At 39.2% G+C, this 26,230-nt stretch overlaps 1 protein-coding gene across 4 annotated transcripts in view; it reads right to left on the reverse strand.

The window, feature by feature from the left end:
• Nucleotides 1–26,230, reverse strand: part of LOC115224327 (RING finger protein unkempt) — a 90,957-nt gene continuing 64,727 nt past the window's right edge. Inside the window, exons 10-16 of one of the 4 annotated variants that reach the window (XM_029795187.2) lie at nt 23,720–23,930; nt 22,013–22,132; nt 13,953–14,140; nt 11,274–11,498; nt 5,626–5,712; nt 3,354–3,524; nt 1–677 (exon numbers count right to left, since the gene is read on the reverse strand). In XM_029795187.2, the coding sequence (XP_029651047.1) occupies nt 501–677; nt 3,354–3,524; nt 5,626–5,712; nt 11,274–11,498; nt 13,953–14,140; nt 22,013–22,132; nt 23,720–23,930 (1,179 nt within the window). In that variant the 3' untranslated portion in view covers nt 1–500. Of the gene's footprint in view, nt 678–3,353; nt 3,525–5,625; nt 5,713–10,535; nt 10,786–11,178; nt 11,499–13,952; nt 14,141–22,012; nt 22,133–23,719; nt 23,931–26,230 lie in introns of those variants that run through there. The other 3 variants (XM_029795188.2, XM_029795189.2, XM_036513155.1) reach the window with 3 other exon arrangements.

A 26,230-nucleotide genomic window follows, 5' to 3' on the forward strand; every position in this document is an offset into this window, starting at 1 on the left:
TTCATCCCACTAACTTCATTATTATTATTACAAACATGATAAATTATTGGTTAAATTGTTTACTGGTACGAAGACAAACTAGTGATAGCACATCTTGTAGGATATGACACACGCACAAAATAAAAAATAAATTAAAAAAAAAAATCACTGATTTAACATCTTTACTACAGAATTGCGCAATCACACATTTCAGTTTTAATAATTATATAATAATAATAATAATAATAATAATAATAATAGTAATAATAATAGTAATAGTAATAATGATAATAATAATAATAATAAAGGCCATAGCTTATGCCACGACTGAAATTGATATATATATAATTATTATTGTTACATACATATCTATATAAATATATATATACACATATATATATATATAGATAGATATATATATATATATATACATATATATATATATAAATGTATGTATGTATATTTGAAAAAAGCCTATAATTGGAATACAAGTCCTTTTAAACAATTTGCAAAATTATTAATTACATAGGTTGCATACTAGATGTAGTCCGTTGAATTTGAGTATGGCAATACGCACACTCGGTGCACTTTGGTGCACAAACTTCACATGTGACACAGTGTTTGCATGGTATTAATGTCACAGTTCGATTCCGTTCTTTGCATACAATACATTTTCTAGAGCCAAAGTGATACAACACCTGAAAAAAAAAAAAAAAAAAAAAAGATAAATATATAAATAAATAAATAAACTTTTCAAATGATTAAGGAAGCAAAAAAAAAAAAAATTTCTTTTTGTTATTTTTACAAAGACAGAAACAAACATAGCAAATGTCCTCACCCACCCATACTTATCTTCTGAAATCTGAGATCAAAATTTGGGGAGAAGGTTAAAATTTGTCCCCACCCTCGTCCTTCAGTTGAATCCAGGTGCAGGCAACCTTTTATGAGAAGCAAGTGGCAGGAACTCATCACCCGAGGGCTGCATGACTAAGAATTTTCAAGGTAAATATTTCATTTAGGCATGCATTCTTGAAAAGTCTGAGGGTCAGTTTGCCCATGACGTGGTTTTTGGGGTCGACCGCGTCCTCCACTTCATTTTTTGTAAATCACTCATTCTCATTTAATTGTATGTATTTTAATTATTTGTTTATTCATACGTTTTGTCTCATTCGATACCCTGACCCCAATGTTTGTTTTGTCTGTCCTCATATCATCCCCTCTTTTTCTCAACCTCATGGTTAATAAAGAAATTGACTGGTTTAACCTTTTGCCTGTCCAAAACGTTTTCATAATTTTCATGTAAAAAGCACCATCCGATCATGGCCGTTTGCCAGCCTCGTCTGGCACGTAAAAAGCACCCACTACACTCATGGAGTGGTTGACGTTAGGAAGGGCATCCAGCCGTAGAAACATTGCCAGATCAGACTGGGCCTGGTGCAGCCTTCTGGCTTCCCAGACCCCAGTTGCACCGTCCAACCCATGCTAGCATGGAAAGCGGACGCTAAACGATGATGATGATGATGTCCCTTCTTGTTGTGAGTGATGAAACACTTTCCTTTCGTAAGTCTCAAGTTACTCTGGTTATTGAATGATGCATGGAAGCAAAGATATATTTAAAGAAACAAGTCCTGTGCATCACGTGTGAGAAAACAGGACAGGCAAGAGATTAAAGAAACTTAAAACACAATTTTATGAGTTACCCGAAACAGATGAGTAACAATCTGTGAAGTTGCTGCAGAACTGGACTGTGGTCACAATGCATTACGAAAGACGATGGCAGAGAAAGAAAGATGTGTATGAAAAAGAGGGGAGGGAGGTGAGAGAAAGAAGTGAGAAAGGTGTAGGAAAGAGAGATCATCATCATCATCATTGTTTAACATCCGCTTTCCATGCTGGCATGGGTTGGGCAATTTGACTGAGGTCTGGCGAACCAGATAGCTGCACCAAGCTCCAGTCTTGATCTGGCAGAGTTTCTACAGCTGGATGCCCTTCCTAATGCCAACCACTCTGAGAGTGTAGTGGGTTCTTTTATGTGTCACCGGCATTAGGGCCAGTCAGGCGGTACTGGCAACAGCCAAGCTCAAATGGTGCTTTTTATGTGCCACCTGCACAGTAGCCAGTCCAGCGGCACTGGCAACGACCTCGCTTGAATATTTTTTCATGTGCCACCAGCACAAGTGCCAGTAAGGTGGCGCAGATAACGATCACGCTCAAATGGTGTTTTTTACATGCCACCAGCACGGAGGCCAGCTTCTTGCTCTGGCAACGATCACGCTCGTATGGTACTCTTAGCGCCCCACTAGCATGGATGCCAGTCATTAAATTTGATTTCGATTTAAGAGGAGAGAGGGAAAAGAGAGAGATGTGTGTATATGAGTAAAAAGGGGAAAGGGTGTACAAAGTGGGTTCCTTGGCAGTGGATACCTGATTTCAAGGGGAGAAGGTGGGGAAAAGTCTGCCCCGAACTGCTGGAAGCATTTGAAGCTAATGAAGATACATGTCTTCCGATCAGGTGACATGAGATGAAATGTGGCTGGCTGTATCTTTATGATACTGCCATAATCCTTGCCTTCAGTTCATCTTTGGTGTTACAAGGAGTTTTGTTGCATGCATGCATGTATGTATGTATTTCTTTACTACCCACAAGGGGCTAAACACAGAGGGGACAAACAAGGACAGACAAATGGATTAAGTCGATTACATCGACCCGAGTGCGTAACTGGTACTTAATTTATCGACCCCGAGAGGATGAAAGGCAAAGTCGACCTCGGCGGAATTTGGACTCAGAACGTAACGGCAGATGAAATACGGCTACGCATTTTGCCCGGCGTGCTAACGTTTCTGCCAGCTCGCCGCATGTATGTATGTATATATAGCTTGTTTACCAACCACATGGTACCGGGTTCAGTCCCACTGCGTGGCACCTTGGGTAAGTGTCTTCTACTATAGCCTCAGGCCGACCAAAGCCTTGTGAGTGGATTTGGTAGACAGAAACTGAAAGAAGCCCGTCGTGTATATGTATATATATATGTGCGTGTGTGTGTTTTTGTGTCTGTGTTTGTCCCCTAGTATTGCTTGACAACCGATGCTGGTGTGTTTATGTCCCCGTTACTTAGCGGTTCGGCAAAAGAGACCGAAAGAATAAGCACTGGGCTTACAAAAGAATAAGTCCCAGGATCGAGTTGCTCGATTAAAGGCGGTGCTCCAGCATGGCCGCAGTCAAATGACTGAAACAAGTAAAAGAGTATATATATATATAAAGAGAGAGAGAGAGAGAGAGAGAGAGAGAGAGAGAGAGAGAGAGAGATGTAGAGATAAAGAGGAAGGAGAGAGTAATTTTTTTTATTTTACCGACAGAAAGGTGTGCAACGTACCTCATCCACATGTTTACTCTCAATTCTTAATTGCTGTTGAATTTGTTTGAGTTGTTGAAAAGCAAGGTGATCTAATTCGTTGCTTTGAGAACAGAGTGGAAAAGAATTGAGAGAAGACCCAGATTTAAGCTTCTCCACTTCCATTTGCAGTGTCTTCACACGACTTAATGCCTGTAGGTAAACAAAGAAAACAAAATCAATCTTTAGAAACTCTACGACGCTTACCGTTAATAATCTTTGGTGCTGTAAACACTGCTTCCCTTATACAAAAAAAAAAAAGGGACAAAATTGAAAGTTTGGATGAATTCTTAAGATTACTCTCAACAATGTTAGTGCAGACACAACTATAATAACTGAAGGCCACTGCTGAGTTTTTGACACATATTTTAAAATTCAGGGGTAATGGGATTAATTAGAAATTTTAATCATCATCATCTTCCTTCTATGTATGTATGTATGCATGTGAATGTGTATGTATATATACATACACACATATATATATATATACACACATACATATACATATATATACATACACACATCTATATACACACACATATACACATATATATATATATATATATATACACACACACATATACATATATATACATACACACATATACACACATCTATATACACACACATACATACACACATCTATATACACACACATATACACATATATATATACATACATATATATATATACACACACACACACACATATACATATATATATACACACACACATATACATATATATATACACACACACATATACATATACACACATATACATATATATATACACACATATACATATATATATACACACATATACATATATATATACACACACATATACATATATATATATATATATATATATATATATATATATATATATGGCAACAGGAAGTGCATCCAGGTGTAGAAAATTCACCTCAACAAAATTGTCCAACCCATGCAAGCATGCAAAAATGGAAGTAAAAACAATGATGCTGATAATGATGATTATGCAATGTTTATGGCATCGTACATCCGCCTCCTCCTTTAATGTTCATTTTCCAAGCTGGCATGAGTTGGACAGTTTGACCAGAACTGGCAAGCCAGAGAGCTGCACCACGTTCCAGTCTGATTTGACTTGGTTTCTATGGCTGGATGCCCTTCCTAACACCAACCACTTTAGTATGAGCAGGATGCTAGTAAAATACTCAATACAGATTCAACATTGATTTACCAGAACCAGTGGTTTCGAACCCTTTTTGGATTATTTGATTTTTCTGAAGGAGAGGTGGTCACCTTGGTCAACACACTCTTAAATTAAACAAATAATAAATTTACTTAACCCTTTCGCATTTGGATTATTCTGTCAAATGTATTACTCCTCCTCCTTATCACTTAGCGTCTGTTTTCCATGCTGGCATGGGTTGGACAGTTTGACTGGGGACTGGCAAGCCAGGAGGCCACACCAGGCTCCAATCTGATCTGGTAATGTTTCTACAGCTGGATGCCCTTCCTAATGCCAACCACTACGAGAGTGTAGTGTGTGCTTTTTATGTGCCACCAGCACGGGAGCCAGTCAAGAGGTACTGGCATCAGCCACAATCGGATGATGCTTTTTACATGCTACTGGCACAAGAGCCAGTCAGAGTGAAGGGACGCAGGGGGCTAGAATTATCTTGTAACTTCAAGATTTCAATTGTGTTTATATATTTTTAGAATAACATTGTAGGGTAGGTGTGAGATGTTGGATCTAGTCCGTTTTAACATAAAACAGAATATTTTGGGTGGATATGGCTGGATTAAATAAATAAATGAAATACAAGTACCTGTACTTAGTATAAATCATACAAGTTTATTAATACTGGATTTTGCAGTAAACTAGGCTGGAAGCTGTGAGGACTTGAAGTTTCTGCTCATAAATTAGTGTGGATTGAAAGAGGTTCCACACTATCAGTGTTGTATCTGTACAGTTTTTATGTTGTAAGTGTATAAAGTCTATACATGGCTGTGTGTACATTTGTATCACTAAGGAAATGACCAATAAATCGAAGGGTTGAACAAAAATATTTTGTGATATTTAGTCCACTAAGTTATGTCACACTTAGGACTTAGCCACTCAAAAATTGGAAATCAATAAGCTAAGTATCTAACAGAGTATGAGGGCCAATGTAATACACTAAAAGATTCCTTGAAAATGGTACCTCTGCAAAGCCACAGTCCAATGACTGATACTGAAAAATAAACAAAAAAACAAACCACTCACCTCATCCCTTTGTTTGGCAACAAGTTTCATTTTCCTAAGAGATTCTTCTTCTTCTTTCTTCCATGCCTCACACGCCTGGATAGTAAACAGCATTTGGAAAAGAAAAAAAAGGAGAAAATAGTCTTTTTTTTTCAAACGAGTGTTTTAGTATAAAAAATAACAAGTTGCATATTTTGTGACGTACAAGTCGATATAGTATTCAATTCAATTTTTTTGGCTCAAAAGCAAAAGCAAGGCCATGTAGGGGGACAGGGAGTTACGTACAGGGAGAGTGGTGATACAAAGAGTTCAGGCCATTTCTAGTCAAGAGAGACTTTGAATCGAGCAGTCATCGGCATCTTCACTATCTCGTGCAGCAGCTTATTCCACGGATCTGCAACCCGGACGGAGAAAGCCCCTCTCCTTCGATTGAGATGAAATCGTCGTAGATAGAGCTTTTCGGAGTGACCGCACAGCCCACACTCTGGGGTAGGAGTGAAGAACAGCTCTTTCGAGACGTTACACTTTCCGCCTATGATGTTGTGAGCGAGAATGAGATCACCACGGCGTCAGAGTGTAAACATTTAGACACTATTATTATCTTTCCAAATCTTGCTGCTTTTTACATGGAACTTTTGGCTCTCTAAAGTAACGGCTCTCAACTGTAGTCCAGATAAGGTTTTGTTAAAATTTATGCACAATAAAGTGATTACACTTCTACAATATACAAAATATCTTAATTTTTTTTATACAATTCCTAATAATATTTAATTATGAAAATATAATTGGATTCTTTTTTAAACATTGAATGTAGCGGGGCTCCGAAAGGGGTCTCAGGGAGTAGCGTCCTTGCCTTCCTGAGCCAGTTTTCCATCACATTTCTTAAAAATCATGGTAGAGGTCTTGGTTTTGGGACCACTCATGTCTAGAAACTGAGGTTGTGGGTAAGCAAGGGCATGCTCCTCATAGGAAATCTAGCTCCCAAAAAGCCTCATGACAGCAAAAGAGAATGGGCACTGGCCAGCCCAAAGGTTGGGTGGGCTGCACCTGCCTACCTATGTTGTTGTGGCATTGAGGTAGAACCAGCCACCTCTGTTAATGAGGACAAAACCCAGATTTAAAACACTGATGATGGTGATGAATGGCCAGGTAACCTTGTACTTCCTCTACAGCAAGCCACCTATTTCTTGTCTCTCTGTCTCACTATAACCTTTCATCATCCAACACACTGAATGGCTATGAGGATTCACCTGAGTAAAATAGTAACTGAAGTGGTTCATAGGTAAAAAAATGGTTGAGAACCACTGCTCTAAAGACATCTAGGTATACAAGTCGACCTACCTTTATTTGGTTGTAAATTTTGGTTTGAAAAATTTGACTTGTATACCAGAAAATATAGTAAATATGGCATTTTCACATGTAGATTAATCCTCATCATCATTTTGACACCATTTTTTTCTTACTTGGGTTGGATGAACGAATGTTCTTCAGCACTATGTCTCATCACATGTTACAGACCCTCACCATTTACTTCATGAGAATGACCTGCACCACTTCTTCCTACAACTTCTACAGTCTCTTATCACCTAGATCATTTACCACTTCTACACCTGTCATCCTTCGTACATCTTGTATCACACATCCCTATCAGCACAATCGTCTCTCTTGCATAGGCAGCAACTACCTCTGCCACTAAGAAAAGCTTTTCCTCTGAGTAAAATTTCTTTCTACAACAGGCACAAGGTCTGCAATTTTTCAGAGAGGGTGTAGTTGATAATACTTATTTTATCAACCTGGGAAAGATGAAAGGCAATGTTGGTCTTGGTAGTATTTCAAAGTTGGCCTTGGTAGCAGAGCTGGAAGAAAGACTGCTGAACATTTTGTTTGACGTGCTAATGATTCTGACAGTTACCATCTCTCTCTCTCTCTCATGCACACACACACACTCTCTCTCTCTCTCACACACACACAGAATAAAATGCAAACTGTTAATGTTTGTGTAAAACCTGCACTATATTGAAGGTGGCAAGCTGGCAGAAACGTCAGCACATCGGGCAAAATGCTTAGTGGTATTTCGTCTGCCGCTGCGTTCTGAGTTCAAATTACGCTGAGGTCAACTTTGCCTTTCATCCTTTCGGGGTCGATAAATTAAGTACCAGTTACGCACTAGGGTTGATGTAATCGACTTAATCCGTTTGTCTGTCCCTGTTTGTCCCTTCAATGTTTAGCCCCTTGTGGGCAAAAAAAAAAAAATATTGTAGTGAAACATGGGACCTGAATGCAGAGGACCTATGAAGACTAGAAAGGAACAAAGTAAGCATGCTCTGATGGATGTGTAATGTCAGTGTACACGAACAACAAGGTACAACTGTGTTGAGAGTAAAAATAGGGTACAGGAGGAATCAGATGTAGTGTGCAAGAGAGAAGACTGGAATGGTTCGGTCATGTGATGCATAAAGACAAGGACAGCTGTAAAAAGAAATACTAATTATTTATAGTGGTTAGAACCAATGGAAGAGGAAGACACATGAAAACGTGGGATGATCTCAGGATGTGGGACCTCAAGGAGAAGATAATTGGTGATACACAATACTTGTGAAGACCTTAACTATGCCAATACAACATGGCTAAAGTTCAAAATGTATAATATGAATACACATGGATGGGATCTTACCTGGTGTCCTTGTCAAGGGTTCAACAGCTCCTGCCCCTCTCACCATATTTACCGAAATTTTTATCATCATTCAAACCCACACCTCTGTTATTCATCTACTCATGTAAAATACAAAGTAGCCATGAGTCTCCCTGCCCCCACAACAAATCTGATCCTACTTCACCCATCGTACATTAACCCTTCAACACTGTACAAACGACCACTCTATCTCCTATTCTCCCTTTCAGGCAAGGGCGTTTCTTAGTCCTGCAAATAAGAAGATAACCTCACTGGTGATGGTGTCATGGGAGGGAAAAAAAAAGCATCCAGCACTCTGAGTAAAGTGGTTGGCATTGACCATCCTCATCCTTTGAGGTGGTTGAACCACCAATTCCCAACCAGCATAGTCTGTATTATTCATCCATTTGAGTGCAGAATGCAAAATGTGGTTCCTGAGACCTCCATTCAGGAGATCTTCCTGAGTCACTATCTCACCCTTGTGTGCCAATCCATCACAAGGTTACCTATTTACAGCTGAGTGGACTGAAGTAAAATGAAAGGAAGTGAATTTTTTTTCGAGAATACAGTATGCCACCAGGTCTGGGAATTGAACTCATGATTTACTGATGGCGAGTACAACATCCTAACCACTCGACCATGTGCTGGCATTAGGAAGGGCATCCAGGCATAGAAACTGTATCACAAACGAAGCACTGGGGCAAGACATGGTCCCCCTGACTCTTTGGATTCTGTCGAAATGGTAAAAACCATGCCAGTATTGGAAAGGAGACATACAAAAAGAGTGTTGACGTTGGTGACAATTCCTCATATACCCAATTTTTCTCTTGGCTTATTTGTGCTCCATTGTTCATGTAGACCAGTGCTTTTCAACATTTTTGCTGGAGTGGAACCCCAAGGAAACATTCCACTGGCTCGAGGAACCCCTGTGCAATAATTTAATAGTCTTATGCACACATATCTGCACAGGAGAATTAAAAATTACTGTCGATTTTAGCAGTTTTGTAACTTCTTGCGGAACCCCTGGACTGTACTGGCGGAACCCTGGTTGAAAACCACTGATGTACACTAACAATTTGCATCCAGCAGACATGCTCATTAAATTTCTAAACAAATCCCAACACCTCCTTCATTTTCAATGTCAACACTGCCATCAAGAGATATTGCACTTGTGTGTGTGTGTGTGTTCATTACTGTCTCCTTACTTTGACATCAAATAACAGTTGTAAATGGGTGCCTTCATCATCGTTCAAACAGTATCCTTTGTTTCTAATCTTCCCTGAAAAACATGTTTGGTCATGAGGAAACATTACTTTGCCTGGAAACAGGCGAGGCTTGGCAACAAGAAGGGCATCCAGCTGTAAGAATTCTATCTGATTTGTGTGAACATGGAAAATTGGGTGTTAAATGATGACTTGTTTCAGTCATTAGACTGTGGCCATGTTGGGGCATAGCCTCGAAGAAATTTTAGTTGAATGAATCGACCCCGGTACTTGTTTTTCTTTAAGCCTGGTACTTATTCTATCAATCACTTTTGCTGAGCCACTAAGTTATGGGGACATAAACACATCGACGCTAGTTGTCAAGGGTGGTGGGGAACAGACACAAAAATACACACACACACACACCACACATATATATATATATATATATATATATATATATATATATCATCATCATCATCGTTTAATGTCCGCTTTCCGCGCTAGCACGGGTTGGACGGTTTGACCGGGTCTGGGAAGCCAGGGGCCGCACCAGGCTCCAGTCTGAATCTGGCAGAGTTTCTACGGCTGGATGCCCTTCCTAACGCCAACCACTCCGTGAGTGGATTGGGTGCTTTTTACGTGCCACCTGCACAGGGGCCGGAGGGTCCGGCATCGTCACGATCGGTTCGAGCATTTTAACGTGTCAGCGGCACGGGGGCAACGAGGTCCGGGGTACTTTGGGGATCGGGATATATATATATATATATATATATATATATATATATATTCAAAGGGCAAGACCACTAGGTAGTCGGCCGTATGCTAGAAATAGATCACCTACGATCAAACTACAAAGAATGTTCTCTAGAGGAAAATACAGCGGACACCAGAACAATAGGCAGGCAAGACAGATGAAAAATATATATATATATATACACATATACATACACACATACATATATGGACTTCTTTCAGTTTCTATCTACCAATTCCACTCACAACTCTTTGGTTGGCCCAAGGCTATAATAGAACACACTTGCCCAAGGTGCAATGAAGTGAGTCTGAAACCAGAACCATGTGGCTAAGGAAGCAAGCTTCAAACCACACAGCCACGCCTGCACCTATAACCTATGCTGTATATGAATAATTCAATTTAGAATGAAGAATCCAAAGTAAGAAGTTTAAATATATAAATATAGTATACACAACAAAAGTGGCTTTACCATTTATCCTTACAAATCCAATAAAATAAGTACATACAAAGCATTTGGGTTTGATATAACCAACTACATTCTTGGAAGCTGTGGAAGCACTCCGTCGGTTACGACGACGAGGGTTCCGGTTGATCCGATCAACGGAACAGCCTGCTCGTGAAATTAACGTGTAAGTGGCTGAGCATTCCACAGACACGTGTACCCTTAACGTAGTTCTCGGGGATATTCAGCATGACACAGAGAGTGACAAGGCCGGCCCTTTGAAATACAGGTACAACAGAAACAGGAAGAAAGAGTGAGAGAAAGTTGTGGTGAAAGAGTACAGCAGGGATCACCACCATCCCCTGCCGGAGCCGCGTGGAGCTTTAGGAGTTTTCGCTCAATAAACACTCACAACGCCCGGTCTGGGAATCGAAACCGCGATCCTATGACCGCGAGTCCGCTGCCCTAACCACTGGGCCATTGCGCCTCCACATGACGCTGTACTTGAGCACTGTCACAGTCCATTGATCTGGATCTCGTAAAAGAATAAAAGAGCTTGGTATATTTTAAAGACGTAAATTTAATCAGCATACTCACAGATTTTGCTTGAACATAAGCTTCTTCCCTGCGAGTTAAATAACTGCGCAAATTCATCAATTCTTCTTTCAATTTGAACATTTCTAAAGGTTGACTATTTGTATATGAAGAGTATAAAGGTGAATGTGGCCCACCACCACTCTGTGGTGACATTGAATTTAGCTCAGTATAAGCAGGCATAGCAAACATTCCTGGGTTCGGTTGACTTAGGAACGCTGCAGCAGTCTGGTAAAAAAAATTAAAGAAAAAAAAAAATCATAAGAGATGGTCTTTTCTTTTTTTATTTGCTGATACAGGAATAGGTGGAATTCTAATTTAAACACACCATATAATGTCTTTGTTTTTTTTTTTATTACTTTTTGAAATTTTCAGAAAATTTTTACAAATTTGGGATCTTTCCTGTTTGGTTGGTTTTCTGTTTGGCTGTCATGGTTACGTCTCATTCAGAGATTTATTTATTGCTTGTCATGGTTAATTTCTGTTCAAATTGATTTCATATTCAGTGTAACAAAACAATGCCATGAAAATCCTTTTCACCATAAATCATTAAATAAAGAATTATTAGATATCAAAGTTTGAAAATTTTGGGTAATTTTAGCCAACCGTAAGCCACAGACACATCCATGTCCGTTTCCATAGTAACAAACCAAACATGAGAACTCCTTTGTCTGCGAGAAAGCACATGTCGACTGATATGTTCCAGTCAATGAGATGGTTGTCATACGTACTAAAAACAGCAGCCAAATAAGCATTAAATCACATACCAGAGGAAGATGTGGTGTTGTACTTGCAAGTAAAGGGTGCTATGCCCAAATGAAGATTATGCAAAACGAAGAAGCATTTTATGAGTACAAGAAAACGAGGTGGCAATATGTATTGGCATCACACGTGTGCAGGATGCATGGAGTGTGTGTCAGTGAGAAAAGACACGTGGTTTGAAGGTGGCACCCTTCCTCTTGGGAATGAAATGCTTTTCATTTGTAGCTGTGATACCAGTGCCGGTGGCACGTAAGAGAACCATCCGAACGTGGCCGTAGCCAGCACCGCCCGACTGGCCTCCGTGCCGGTGGCACGTAAAAAGCACCATCCGACCGTGGCCGTTGCCAGCTTCATCTGGTCCCCGTGCCAGTTGCAAGTAAAAAGCACCATCCGATTGTGGCCGTTTACCAGCCTCGTCTGGCACGTAAAAAGCACCCACTACACTCACGGAGTGGTTGGCGTTAGGAAGGGCATCCAGCTGTAGAAACACTGCCAGATCAGACTGGAGCCTGGTGCAGCCTCCTGGCTTCCCAGATCCCAGTTGAACCATCCAACCCATGCCAGCATGGAAAGCGGACGTTAAATGATGATGATGAATGGGTTAAGGAATTGACTTCAGTCCAGTTTTGTGGTGAAGAACTGGGGACGAGCCATTGCACAGCTGTTGATTATAACAGCTTTGTTAGCGAAGTATGTGCAGGGGGGGGGGGGCTTGCTCCATTATCCAGTTAAGGTTGGAGATGTTTGTTTTTTTAAAATATCTAATTTGTAATGTGCTATTTCGTTTTTGGATAAATCTTTCAAGTTTGTGCTGTTTACTGCATTAAATGCAGACTGAATGCTGAAAACTACAAAATACATGTTGTTTACTCATTCTGTCATTGAGGTGGTTGTGAGGTGTGCTAAAAATAACAGCTAAACAGGCCTTAAATCATGCACCTCCACAATATTTGGGGGTGGGGGCATAATCATACGAATTCTCACAAGTAGAATACAAATTTGCAAAACTTTTCTGAAAACTCCCAAAACTAAAAATGCTATGAGTGGTTAATATGTCATGCATAATTCAATTGTTTACAGCTTCCTATAAAAACACAAGTACTATTTTCAGCATGTTGACAAAATGTGTAGTCATGCACAAAATGACAGCCACCAAATCCTGTTTCCTGACTGGGTGAAAAATTATCAAACTTTAAAACTTCAACAACTCTTTTTAAAAAGTTTTCTGGAAAAAGTGAAATAATTCAGTTGGGAAATCTACATTAATGTACCAAATTAAAAAATTTTCAATAAACTTTGATTTTTGAAATCCTGGCATCCAAACAGAAAAGATCCCAAATTTGTATGCTACAAATGGGGATTCATACGTTTGTGAGGAGAAGGCATGATTTAAGGGCAATTTAGCTGTTGTCTTTAGCACATCTCACGACCACCCGACACCCTCCTCACTGTCTGTATTTTAAATTCTGATTTAAGTTCATTATTATTATTTAAACGATTTAACCAGAACAAAAGTATCCATGGCTGCCATGTTGTTGTTTAACACCGAGTCTGTTCTGATCAAGCAGAATTATCATGAAACACACTCCAGCCATGGTGGCCGATCTGCCTTTGCTCAGATAGTGTGTCTAGACTAAGATAATGTAATAAAATACAAAGTCTGTCCTGATCAAGCAAACTCATGATCAAAGAATGATCAAAGACATTCCAGCCATGGTGGCCAACCTGTCTTTTGTTCAGACAGTGTGTTTCGAATTATAACCTAGATACTCTAGGTTATAATTTTAAGTAATTATTACCTTTGAAGGTTTTTATTCCCATGCTGGCCACCTGAGAAGATCGGTATTTAAATATCGATCTTATCCTTACTTCTATAAATTTGTGTGTGTGTGTGTATAGATAACAAAAATCAATTTTTACTTGATCCAATGGCTCTGCAGGAACAGTTTTTGGTTGCTGGGTCAAAGGAAGCTGTGGTATTAGCCCGGCAGGGGTTGTGCTAAAACTACCAAAGGGGGAGGTTGGTGACTGTGACAGACTGCCAATGCTGCCTCGTTGGATACCACGAGGAGGAATACTAACCGGAACAGATGTGGCTCCAAAGCAACCTGAAACAAAGAGAGAGAGAGAGACACAGTTTTACAGTATTTCACAAACCACACCAAGCGACAATGAATAAATATGTAAGCATGTATTTAGGGGACAGACATTGGTGAAGTGGTAAAGGAGTTCATTTCAAAAGCTTGTGGTTTTAGATTTTACCTTAGGCAAGTGTTGTCTGCTATTGCCTTGGAGGGACCAATACCTATTTCTTTACTACCTACAAGGGGCTAAACATAGAGGGGACAAACAAGGACAGACATAGGTATTAAGTCGATTACATCGACCCCAGTGCGTAACTGGTACTTAATTTATCGACCCCGAAAGGATGAAAGGTAAAGTCGACCTCGGCGGAATTTGAACTCAGAACGTAACGGCAGACGAAATATCGCTAAGCATTTCGCTCGACGTGCTAACGTTTCTGTCAGCTCGCCGCCTTATTGGAGGGACCAGTACCATGCAGGGGAAATGTGTGTGTGTGTCTATATATATGGATGTATGTGCATATATACATTTCTCAAAATGCAAGTATAGGACTGCCCTGCCTAGTATAGGTGTACCAGCAGAGGTGCCACCTCCTACGAACAAAACAGGATTGCAGGAGCACAAAGAAAACGTGAGCTGTGCAAGTCCAGAGTCAACTCCAATGCCTGACCTGCAGCAGAACCTTCTGAGCATGCAGTGGCCTGATTGGTCGCAGGCAGACACCCTGACCCATCTTCTCTCATGCGATGTCCTTGGTCATTGTCAATGATGACAAACATTATGTATAGTTTGTATGTGAGCATATATATATATGTGTAGAAGCGTAATGGCCCAGTGGTTAGGGCAGCAGACTCGTGGTCATAGGATTGCGGTTTTGATTCCCAGACCGGGCGTTGTGAGTGTTTATTGAGCGAAAACACCTAAAGCTCCACGAGGCTCTGGCAGGGGGTGGCAATCCCTGCTGTACTCTTTCGCCACAACTTTCTCTCACTCTTTCTTCTGTTGGCCTGCTCGCTTAGCCAGCAGGGTGGCATCATTTGAAGGTTAAAACAATGCGAAGCACATTGTGAACAGCGATGTGTAGCAACATCTGATAGCCTGGTCGGTCACGGTGATATATATATATATATATATATATATATATATGGCAGTTATGGCTTTTCCCAGTCAAGGTTGGCTGTAGGGTGTTCCTTTCCCAGTTGACATGAAGGATGCTTACAGCCATTGGAATTAGAGGAATGGCGTGAAGGGTGATGTGCGCAGGAAAGGCATGAAGGGTGATGTGCCTTTGGAGCAAGAAAGAGGAGTTAAACTGGAAGACAGGAGGAGATGGGGAGCAGTGATTTGGCCACATCTGCTGACCCATAAATAGGAGGGTGTTTACAGTTAAGGGTTGAAAAACATCCGATGAACATTGGATTCCATCTGATGACAACAGTTCCTCCTGGCCAAACCTCCATTCACTTTGGTGAATGGAAAAAGTATCTCTTTCTAGACATCCCATAAATAATGCAGTTTTTTTCAATTGCATGAACTAAAAGTCGGAGGGGGATGAGATAAACTACCTGCATCAACTTGCTATCAAAGCAGGAAGTAGTTTTACCTTGCCCTTATTCGTAGTGCAAGTTTTGAAGAGAGCAGTTCAATTTTAACAGTTATTGTTTCAAAGCTATAATGGAAATGACAAAGGAGCATATTTGGCATATTGTGCTTTGTAAGTTCAATAAAGGCAACAACACAATGGAAAGTACGAGGAATATTAATACAGTACATGGGGATCGGGCAATAAGCATAATCCAGTGTCAACAGTGGTTCCAGAAATTTTGAGCTGAAAACTACATCCTAGAAGATGAGCCTTGTTCTGGAAGATCTGTAGAGCTCAACAAGGATGTCCTGTAAATCCTAGAGGAACAAAATTGCATTGTAACTGTTGAGGAACTAGCAGAGAAGCTTAGATTTGGTCTTTCAACCATCCACTGACACCAGTGCTAGAAGAAAAACAACCATCTTTGGTTTCAAGACAAAAGGTGTTCTTCCCTTGGGATAATGTTCATCCACATATATTGAGGATGACATCCCAAAGGCTGGAGCAGTTTCAATGGGAAACGATGCCCCACCCATTGCCCATTTTGATTATCATTTATTCCACAGTAATCAGAATTATTTGGATGGTAAAATTATGAATTCTGTAGATGAGGTCAGAACAGTACTGGAAGAGTATTTTTCGTCAAGGACAAGTGAATTTTGGAATAGGGTCCTTCCAAGTCTACCAGATAGATGGAAGGGCATTGTAGAAGGGGAGTATATTTTAGATTAAAAAAGAACTTTGTTTAATTTTGAAAAATAAAAGTATAAAAAAAAACACATTATTTATGGGATGACCCAATATGTGTATGTGTGTGTGTGTGAATGTGAAGGCACATGGCTTTGTGGTTAGGGTGTTGTACTCATGATTGTGGCTTTGATTCCCAGACTGGGAGTTGTGTTGTGTTCTTGAGCAAAGCATTTCCTTCCATGTTGCTCTGCAATCATTTCATCATCTGAGACGAGGCACACGGTGCACCTGTACAGGTAATGTCAATTTGATGGAGGGAGTGAGCTGATGTGGACACAAACATTTGATCCCTATAAACAATGCTCAGCAAGAAACTGCCAAATCCTCTGCATGGTTTTTCAGTAATTAATTTGCCTGACCCCTTGCCTGTTCTATGCATCACCTCTGATACACAGAGAACATATTTCTTTGCCATCCAGGATCTTTTCGGTTTGAACGGCAGTTTTAGTTTTTAACATAATTTTTAGGTAACTAAAAAAATTTAAACTTCGTATACTGGTAGAATGTATTTATAAAACATCTTTTTCTCTTGGCTTTATTGAGAAAATTCTATAGTTTGTAAGATATTTGGGTTTTTTTTTTCTTCAATTTCTGCAATTTCAACCAATCAGTGACGTCTATTGAGTTAAAAAGCATTCTGTGCCGTATGAATATGTCCCTTGTTTAAGAAGCAGATTGGGTTTATTTACATTTGTGAAGAAAAAAAAAGATACCCTTCCCCTAACCCTAAAAGAGATTGAAATGCAATAGATTGATTCTAGGGTCATAATTATGGGTGACACTTTCATATGACATTGCTAGAAAACATTGCCGTTCAAGCTGAAAAGATCCGTCATCCACAATATGCAGTCCCTTTTTTTTTTTTTCATTTTTTTTCAACAACTAGAGTAACTTGAGACTTATGAAAGGAAAGCTTTATATCATTCAAAAACATATGAAACAAGGGTTAACTAAACAAGCATGGAGGTTTCAGACAAACGTACGAAAATGCTTCACACAGGCAAAAGGTTACTATCCATTACCTCGTGATAGTACAAGTTTGACGAGGACTTATTAGAGATAGGATCCTATGGCCAACCATAAGAGAGAAGTTCTTTGTGTGTATGTGTGTGTGTGTGCGCCAAAAGTCAGCCACCAAAACATTTGTATTCATTGTTATTTTATTCAAGTGTTGTTTTTGAAATGTGCAATGTTTATGCATTGAGATTTAATTTGGTGCATGACTTTTGGCCCTCCCCTCCCCTCCATACAAATGGAGATGAGATCTCCACAAGCTAGAGTGATCTGGAAGAAACAAAAGAACTTGATACAGAATAGCAAGAGAGTTCTGGCACAAACAATCTCTCTTGTGTTCAGAGCAGGAAGGAATACGTTCAGTACATCCTGTAAAGCTGTTGGTGACAGGAAAAAACAACAACAACAACAAAAAAAAAACATAACATACACAAACTAATGATATGGACAGGTTTTTACTGTTGTTGATAAAAGGCCATGAGACAATGTTGCGGTGGAGCAGAGTTGTCCAATCAAAGCTAGTGCAGAGAAATGGAAATGATAGTCGTAATGAAATATGATACACACAGACATAGATTAGTGTCAGATTAGATTCAAGCGAGATCATTGCCAGTACCGCCTGACTGGCCCCCGTGCCGGTGGCACGTAAAAGGGCACCATTCGAGCATGATCGTTACCAACATCGCCTTACTGGCACCTGTGCCAGTGGCATGTGTAAAAAGATTCAAGCGAGGTCATTGCCAGTACTGCCTGACTGGCCCCCATGCCGGTGGCACGTAAAAAGCACCCACTACACTCTCAGAGTGGTTGGCATTAGGAAGGGCATCCAGCAATAGAAATTCTGCCAGATCAAGATTGGAGCCTGGTGCAGCCATCTGGTTCACCAGCCCTCAGTCAAAATCGTCCAACCCATGCTAGCATGGAAAGTGGATGTCAAACGATGATGATGATGAGGATGATGATTAGTGTCAGTAAGTTTAAGAATTCAAATATTTGAGAAGCAGTCCTTTCATGTTAGGTCTAGTGTTATTTACTGTATATGGAGGTGGAATCCATTCACTTCCTGTTTGTTCCTCTGCATAGACATGTGATACAACTCAGATCAACTTGAGCCACTTCAATTTCTCTCTCTCTCATCTTACTCTCTTTCCGTACCTGTATTTCCCAAATCACACCTCCACTTTTGTTCATCAATCACTTACATTCACCTCTACCCTTATTTCTTACCATCTCTTAATCTCCCACATACCACCTTCTTTTATCTTGAGATCATCTGGCATCTGGTCACCACCATCTCTTATCCACATTTATATAATGCAGGCTAGCTATGAATCTCCTTTACGACAGCAACAACACAAAGGCATGTCTCTCTCTAACGCATTTTAGCCTCTCAACACCCAGCATACAACCATCTTATATCTTTACTACCCACAAGGGGCTAAACACAGAGAGGACAAACAAGGACAGACAAACGGATTAAGTCGATTATATCGACTCCAGTGCGTAACTGGTACTTATTTAATCGACCCCGAAAGGATGGAAGGCAAAGTTGGCCTCGGCGGAATTTGAACCCAGAACGTAACGGCAGACGAAATACCACTAGGCATTTCGCCCGGCGTGCTAACGTTTCTTATTTCTTTACTGCCCACAAGGGGTTACACACAGAGGGGACAAACAAGGACAGACAAACAGATTAATTCGATTATATCGACCCCAGTGCGTAACTGGTACTTATTTAATCAACCCCGAAAGGATGAAAGGCAAAGTCGGCCTCGGCGGAATTTGAACTCAGAATGTAACGGCAGACGAAATACCACTAGGCATTTCGCCCGGCGTGCTAACGTTTCTGCCAGCTTGCCGCCTTCTCCCCATCTCTCAATATACCTGTCACCACTTTTGCCTTCCCCCCACCCCCCTCTTTCTTGATTTGCAAGGTAACTGGTGACTTCACTATTGCTTGTGGGAATGAAAAAAACACCCAGTATACACTGGGTAAAGCAGCTGGTATTAGAAAGAGCAACCAGCTGTGTAAACCATGCCAAAGCTGACAGTGACGCATGACTTGACTCTGTGAAAATGTCCAACCTATGCCAGTAAGGACAACAGTTGTTAAACGATAATTGATTTTCTCTTAATCAACCTGTTACTATTTTATCACTGAAGGTAGTAAGCAGGCAGAATTGTTAGAACGCTGGGCAAATTGCTCAGCAACATTTCATCTGCTTTTATGTTCTGAATTCAAATTCTGTCAAGGTCAACTTTGCTTTTCATCCTTTCAGGGTCGATAAAATAAGTTTCAGTTTAGCACTGGGGGGGTCAATGTAACCGACTTAACCCCTTCTCCAAAACTGTTCGCCTTGTGCCAAAATTTGAAATCAATATTTTATCACTCAATAAATAGTTGTAATATTAAATCAAGAAAAAACTATAGTTTGGGGCCCTAGCATAAGCTAGTTATTTCATGTTTAAATGAGTAATTCTGCTGCATCAGACACAATGTCTTTCATAATTAATACATCCCTGAGGTCACTGTATCTCACAAGAAACTCTCTGGCTATCATGATTTATACCCACATCTGCCCTAAAAGGACATGCAGCACTAAGGAAATTCGTTTAGGGGTTCTCAGCTTAGTGGTGGTTGCTTGCTTCAAGAAATCTGAAAGATGCCTATATCAGCTGATTAAATCTTTGAAAGATTATGAAAACCATAATTGATCTTGGTAGAATTTGAACCCACCACAAGATATTTTGCTCAAAGCTCTGATGATTCTATCAATCTACTGTCCTCCCACAACATCCTCTGTATCTTGTGTTGTGTCTCTCTTGCAGATGACACCATGCCTATATGGTTTGAAGAACTAAACAAAGGAAGAATTTGTAAATGTAAAAATGGCGTTAGGAAGGGCATCCAGCTGTAGAAACTCTGCCAAATCAAGATTGGAGCCTGGTGCAACCATCTGGTTCGCCAGCCCTCAGTCAAAATCGTCCAACCCATGCTAGCATGGAAAGCGGACGTTAAACAATGATGACGATGATGATGATGATGTAAAAAGATATAATGTTAATAATGATAATAATAATGGTTTCAAATTTTGGCACAAAGCCAGCAATTTTGAGGGAGGGGTAAGTTGATTAGATTGAGACCCCACTGTCCAACCGGTACTTATTTTATTGTCCTTGAAAGGATGGAAGGCAAAGTGAACATCAGAATGTAAAGATGGACAAAATGCTACTAAACATTTTCCCCCAGCATGCTAACAATTCAGATCACCACATTAATGATAATAATAACCTTCTTAGACCGAGGGCCTTAAATTTTGAAGGCAGGGACATCTGATCTGAGTGAACTCATGGTTTAACTGGGACTTATTTTTATTTACAGTAGAATGAAAGGCCAAGCAGGTCCTGGTCAAATTTCAACACAAAACATAAAAGAAAGACACTAAATACTACATACTCTACTAATTCTGTTACTGCTAATAAAAATTTTAAAAAATACTGACTTCCAACAGAGGTACAAGGCCACATATTTTAGTGCAAAAACAATTGATCATACTACCCCATAACCCCACCCTGCCCTGCTCAACTGGTACTTATTGAAATTTAAATTCAATGTAAATCGGTGAAAGCATTTAATCTAGTTCTCTACCAATTTTGTGAAGATTGTTGAACAAAAGAAGTCACAAAGGCTTAATCCATAGCTTGGTTTAACACTGCCGCTTGGTCTTTGGGTATTTTTAGCAGAGCCCACACATACCACTGAAAGTATTTGGACCATATCTCCCCTTTGAAGCTATCTTTCTTTTGTTCCTCCCACTCAGCAGTTTTCAAATTCCTGAAGAGGTTTCATGGGAACTGTACTAGCCCTTGATTAAATGATAAACAAACAGAGACCTGTAGCACTTTTCAGCAAACCCATTTTCTAGATAATTATTTAACCCTTTAGCATCTAAACTGACCATATCCAGCCAAAATATTCTATTTGCTTTGTTGTTCAAACTGGCCAAATCTGGCCCCCTCACACCAACCCTACAATATCATTCTAAAAATAAACAACCATGTCATCAGAATCTTGAAGCTACGAGATAATCCAAGATTAATTTGAAACAATGGGAATAAAGAAGCATTATAATTAACAGAACAATCTGAATGCTAAAGGGTTAATCTTTTTTTAACCATATTTCTAAGGACACACGCTCCCACTGTGTTCCTGAAATTTTTGAAATTAGTAATTTCAAGGGGTTTTAGTACAATGACTTATTATTAAGCTCAAGCTTGGGTCAAAACAAAACATTCTTACTAAAATTATAAATAATGGTAAGTTTTAATTTAAATGTGAACATTTTTAAAATGAGAGATTTTTCATCAAAAGAACAAGAGATGGTACCTAGCATATTACTGGTATTGAAAGGGTTAAAGAAAAATTTCAAATCAACATATGGGGTTAACTGGAAAAAAAATTAGCAACACTTTTACAAAACAAGTGTTATTTTGTTAAAGAACAAGTTAAGGTGTGTGTTTGTTGAAGAGAACAAGAATGAGTTACCTGTTCCAGATAATCCTGTACTAAGAGAACTGCTAACAGAATTAGAATCCTCACGGTCCAATTCTTTATCAATACTAGAAAAGTCAAAATCATCCAGGCTAAGGTCATCAAGAGCACTACCTAAATATAGACAAAAAAAAAAAAAAATTAGAATAGGGACGTGTAAACTTTTTAAAGCCATTTCTTATAATGGTTTCTTAATCCATTCTCTAATATCTACCTATTGTCAAAGTGAAGTGGATGAAAGATTTAAGGTCTTAAACTACCTGCTCTTGTGCCAGGAGATCTTACCTTATAGCAGGCATTTTGCTGTGTCTGCTGTGCAAGATTATTATAATTATTATCATTATTATTATTATTATTATTATTATTCTACCTGCCTCAGATAATCTAAGAGCAGTATAGAATAAGTACCATGCTTTCTTGAATCTTACTTAACTGACATGCTTATCTATAAAGGCAGCAATTTAATCTTAATGATTAAATAATTGTAGATACTTTATTGGTATATGACTGATTACTGTTAACATACTGATACAGTGTCTACAGAATAACTATCTGAAGTAGATTGCTAAAATTGAAAGGAGGGACATGTTAAAACTGAAAGATGAGACATGCTGAAATTGAACTCCAAGATAGTAAAATGTACAAGGCAGTACACCAAAACGTACAAAAGCAGGATGGTAAATTCAGAGATTTGAATATAGAAGCAACATGAAGTTTTAAAAAAAAAAAAAACATTTAAAAACAGGTAGAAGCACCTATGTTTCTAATAAATGATAGAAGAGAACAAGTAGCACATGGCTGAGAGAATGAGTAAAAAAAGAAAAAAAAAGAAAGAAAAACAATAGAATTCTTTAAACTTTTTGTTACAGTATTTCTGTTGAAATAAATTGCCTTTGTTAACAAATGATTTTGAAAATAAAGAATTTACTAAAGTTATTCTGTCATTATTGATACAGTGTTTGGAATATAAATTAAGATATTGTGAGAGAAGGTTTTAATTTAGATCAGTTTAAAGTAGGGATTTCGTATCAGAGAACCAGGGGTAGCCTTGGCTGGGTTGGTACCAAAAGAATTTAACCCAACATTAAAAATTACATTTTACTTAAGAGAAAAAATATTTTTATAAATCTTATAGCAAAATAAATTAATTTTTGTATAAAAATTTGTAGGATGAAGATATTTCTCGAGTAATATAGATTCACAGAGCTATTTTCCCAATTTCTGCGGTGCATGTATCCCAAACTGAATGGGATGCTCATTTTGGCCAGCTGAGTGGACTGAAGCAATGTGAAATGAAGTGTTTTGCTTGAGAACACAACACGTCACCTGGTGTAGGAATCGAAACCACAATCTTACGATCATGAGTCCAACACCCTAACCACTAAGCTATGTGCCTTCAACATGAAAAAGTGCAACATAGATAAATTCAAATAAAAAAAAAAAGAATAATTTTTAATTTCATTTAAAATTTAAAGTTCAGAACATATTTTCTTTTTTTGCTTTTACTAACAGAACATGGTTTCTGAGCACAATTCAACAGATAAGAGTAGGTGTGTGTGGGGGGAATAACATGCATTCAGCAAGTTCTGAGAAAATATTTATTCTAAGCATTTAGTTATACTTAAAAAAAATTTTTTAAAAGCATCATAAAGTTAGTAAAACAGCTTTGAATGAAATAACAGGCAACATGACATAACTTACCTACAACAGATTCAACAGTTTCACCAGGAGGGTAAAATGATGGAGCATGTGGTGACATATTTGATGTAGAAGGGTTAATAGGAGAAAGAGAACCACTAAAACTTTGATTAAAATTATGCAGTAAAACTAAATTTTGTTTCCTTGTAGCTTTTTCACTAGTATCTATAGTCAAATCATTTTCTATAGCTTGTAACTGTTGCCGAAGTTTTGCCTAGAAAAAAAAGAAACAAAATAGAAAAAAATAAGAAAATGTAAGGTTAATGTTTACATAAAACTTTAACTGTTTTGTCCTGTTAATCTCAGGTTTAGATGTAAATATTAGCTTAAAATTTTGGCACAAGTTGATAAAATCAACCCCAGTGCTCAACTGGTACTTATTTTATTGACATTGAAAGGATGAAAGGCAAAGTCGACCTTGGTGGAATTTGAACTCAGAATGCGAAGATGGATGGATGAAATGTTGCTGAGCATTTCATCCAGCTGAGCATTCAACGATTCTGCCAGAAGAGACGTAAATATTAAAAACAGGAAACATTTTCATCTTTACCGATGAGGTCAAGAGTCAGAAAACTAATAATCTTATTAAATCATCTCAAACATTTGACCAGCATTTTTATACTTATTAATATTGACCGTTTAGCTTTCGGTCAAGTGTGATGAGATAATGAATTAATCATGCATTATCTCATCATCATCATCGTTTAACGTCCGTTTTCCATGCTAGCACGGGTTGGACGGTTCGACCGGGGTCTGGGAAGCCAGGGGCTGCACCAGGCTCCAGTCTGATCTGGCAGAGTTTCTACAGCTGGATGCCCTTCCTAACGCCAACCACTCCATGAGTGTAGTGGGTGCTTTTTACGTGCCACCTGCACAGGTGCCAGGGGGGTCCGGCATCGGCCACGATCGGTTGGAGCTTTTAACGTGCCACCAGCACGGAAGCGAGCCAAGGCGGTGCTGGCAACGGCCGAGGCGCTGGCTTTCAAGATTTTATTAATGCCACTGTTTACTTTTAGAATGCCATTGAATGGTAGGTATGAAGTCAGATTTGGTCATTTTGAACATAAAACAGACAGAATATTTGGTTGCATGTTGTTAGTTTGAATGCTAAAGCATTTAACATATTTTTTATACAATATGAAGACAACTGAAGGCTAATAACTCTTCAATAAAAAATGAATTTGTATGCTTTGTTAAAGGCAGTAACACTAAGAGATGTGACAGGCAATAAATGCTGTGAATACTTGCTGAAACAACAGCCTGACTTTTGGAATTTTCTTTGACATTGGAAGAGGCTGGTAAAAAGAATGGGAAGAAGGAACTAAAGCAAAGGAGTTACTGCAGAAAGGTAGCACATTAAGCTATCAAGTTATCCTTGGATCTGCTCCGACTGCTTGTAATAAAGCGGATTCTGATAAGGAACACAAGGGCTAAAAGGTGGCAGTTATGTTGAAGCTAAACTGGACAAAAGAAATGGTGCAGCTGGTTGAAAGTAGACAAGAGAAGACAAAAGACTACTCTTTACTCTCTCTTTTACTCTTTTACTTGTTTCAGTCATTTGACTGCGGCCATGCTGGAGCACTGCCTTTAGTCGAGCAACTCGACCCCGGGACTTATTCTTTTGTAAGCCCAGTACTTATTCTATCGGTCTCTTTTGCCGAACTGCTAAGTGATGGGGACATAAACACACCAGCATCGGTTGTCAAGCGATGTTGGGTGGAGGACACAAACACAGACACACAAACACACACGCATATATATATATATATATATATATATATATACATATATACGACGGGCTTCCTTCAGTTTCTGTTTACCAAATCCACTCACAAGGCTTTGGTCGGCCCAAGGCTATAGTGGAAGACACTTGCCCAAGGTGCCACGTAGTGGGACTGAACCCGGAACCACTTACTACACAGCCACTCAGGAAGAAATTAACAAAAATAAAAAGCGTTAAGAGCAATCTTCCAAAGACTGAGATGTCTAGCATCTTGCCATACTCAAGACGACCCTTACTGTGCAGCAGAAATGTTAAGACCAATCTTTCTGGTGGCTCAAAGAACTTGTGGTGCCATGTAAAAGCACCCAGCACACACTGTAAAGTGGCTGGCATTAGGAAGGGCATCCAGCTGTAGAAATCATGCCAAATCAGACTGGAGTCTGGTGCAGCATGCTAGCTCTGGTCAAACCAGCCAACCCATGCCAACATTGACAATGGACATTAAATGATGAAGATTCAACCAATATTTGGAATAATAATCAATGCGGCGACATGGATCAGTGTCTAACAAACAAGCGAGAGGTAAAAAAACAGACCACAGTTTTAACACTTTAGCACTGAAACCAGCCACATCAGGCTTAAATATTCTACCAGGTTTATGTTCAAACCAGCCTCTCATACCAATCCTACAAGGCCATTCTAAAAATACCATATTTTGTTCTTACAAGTCAACATGGTATGTAATGTAAAGATGTATTGCAAATATTCAAGCATCATCTCTATCTTGCCAA

Source organism: Octopus sinensis, linkage group LG25 (genome assembly GCF_006345805.1).
Source record: "Octopus sinensis linkage group LG25, ASM634580v1, whole genome shotgun sequence".
NCBI classification, from domain to species: Eukaryota; Metazoa; Mollusca; class Cephalopoda; order Octopoda; family Octopodidae; genus Octopus; species Octopus sinensis.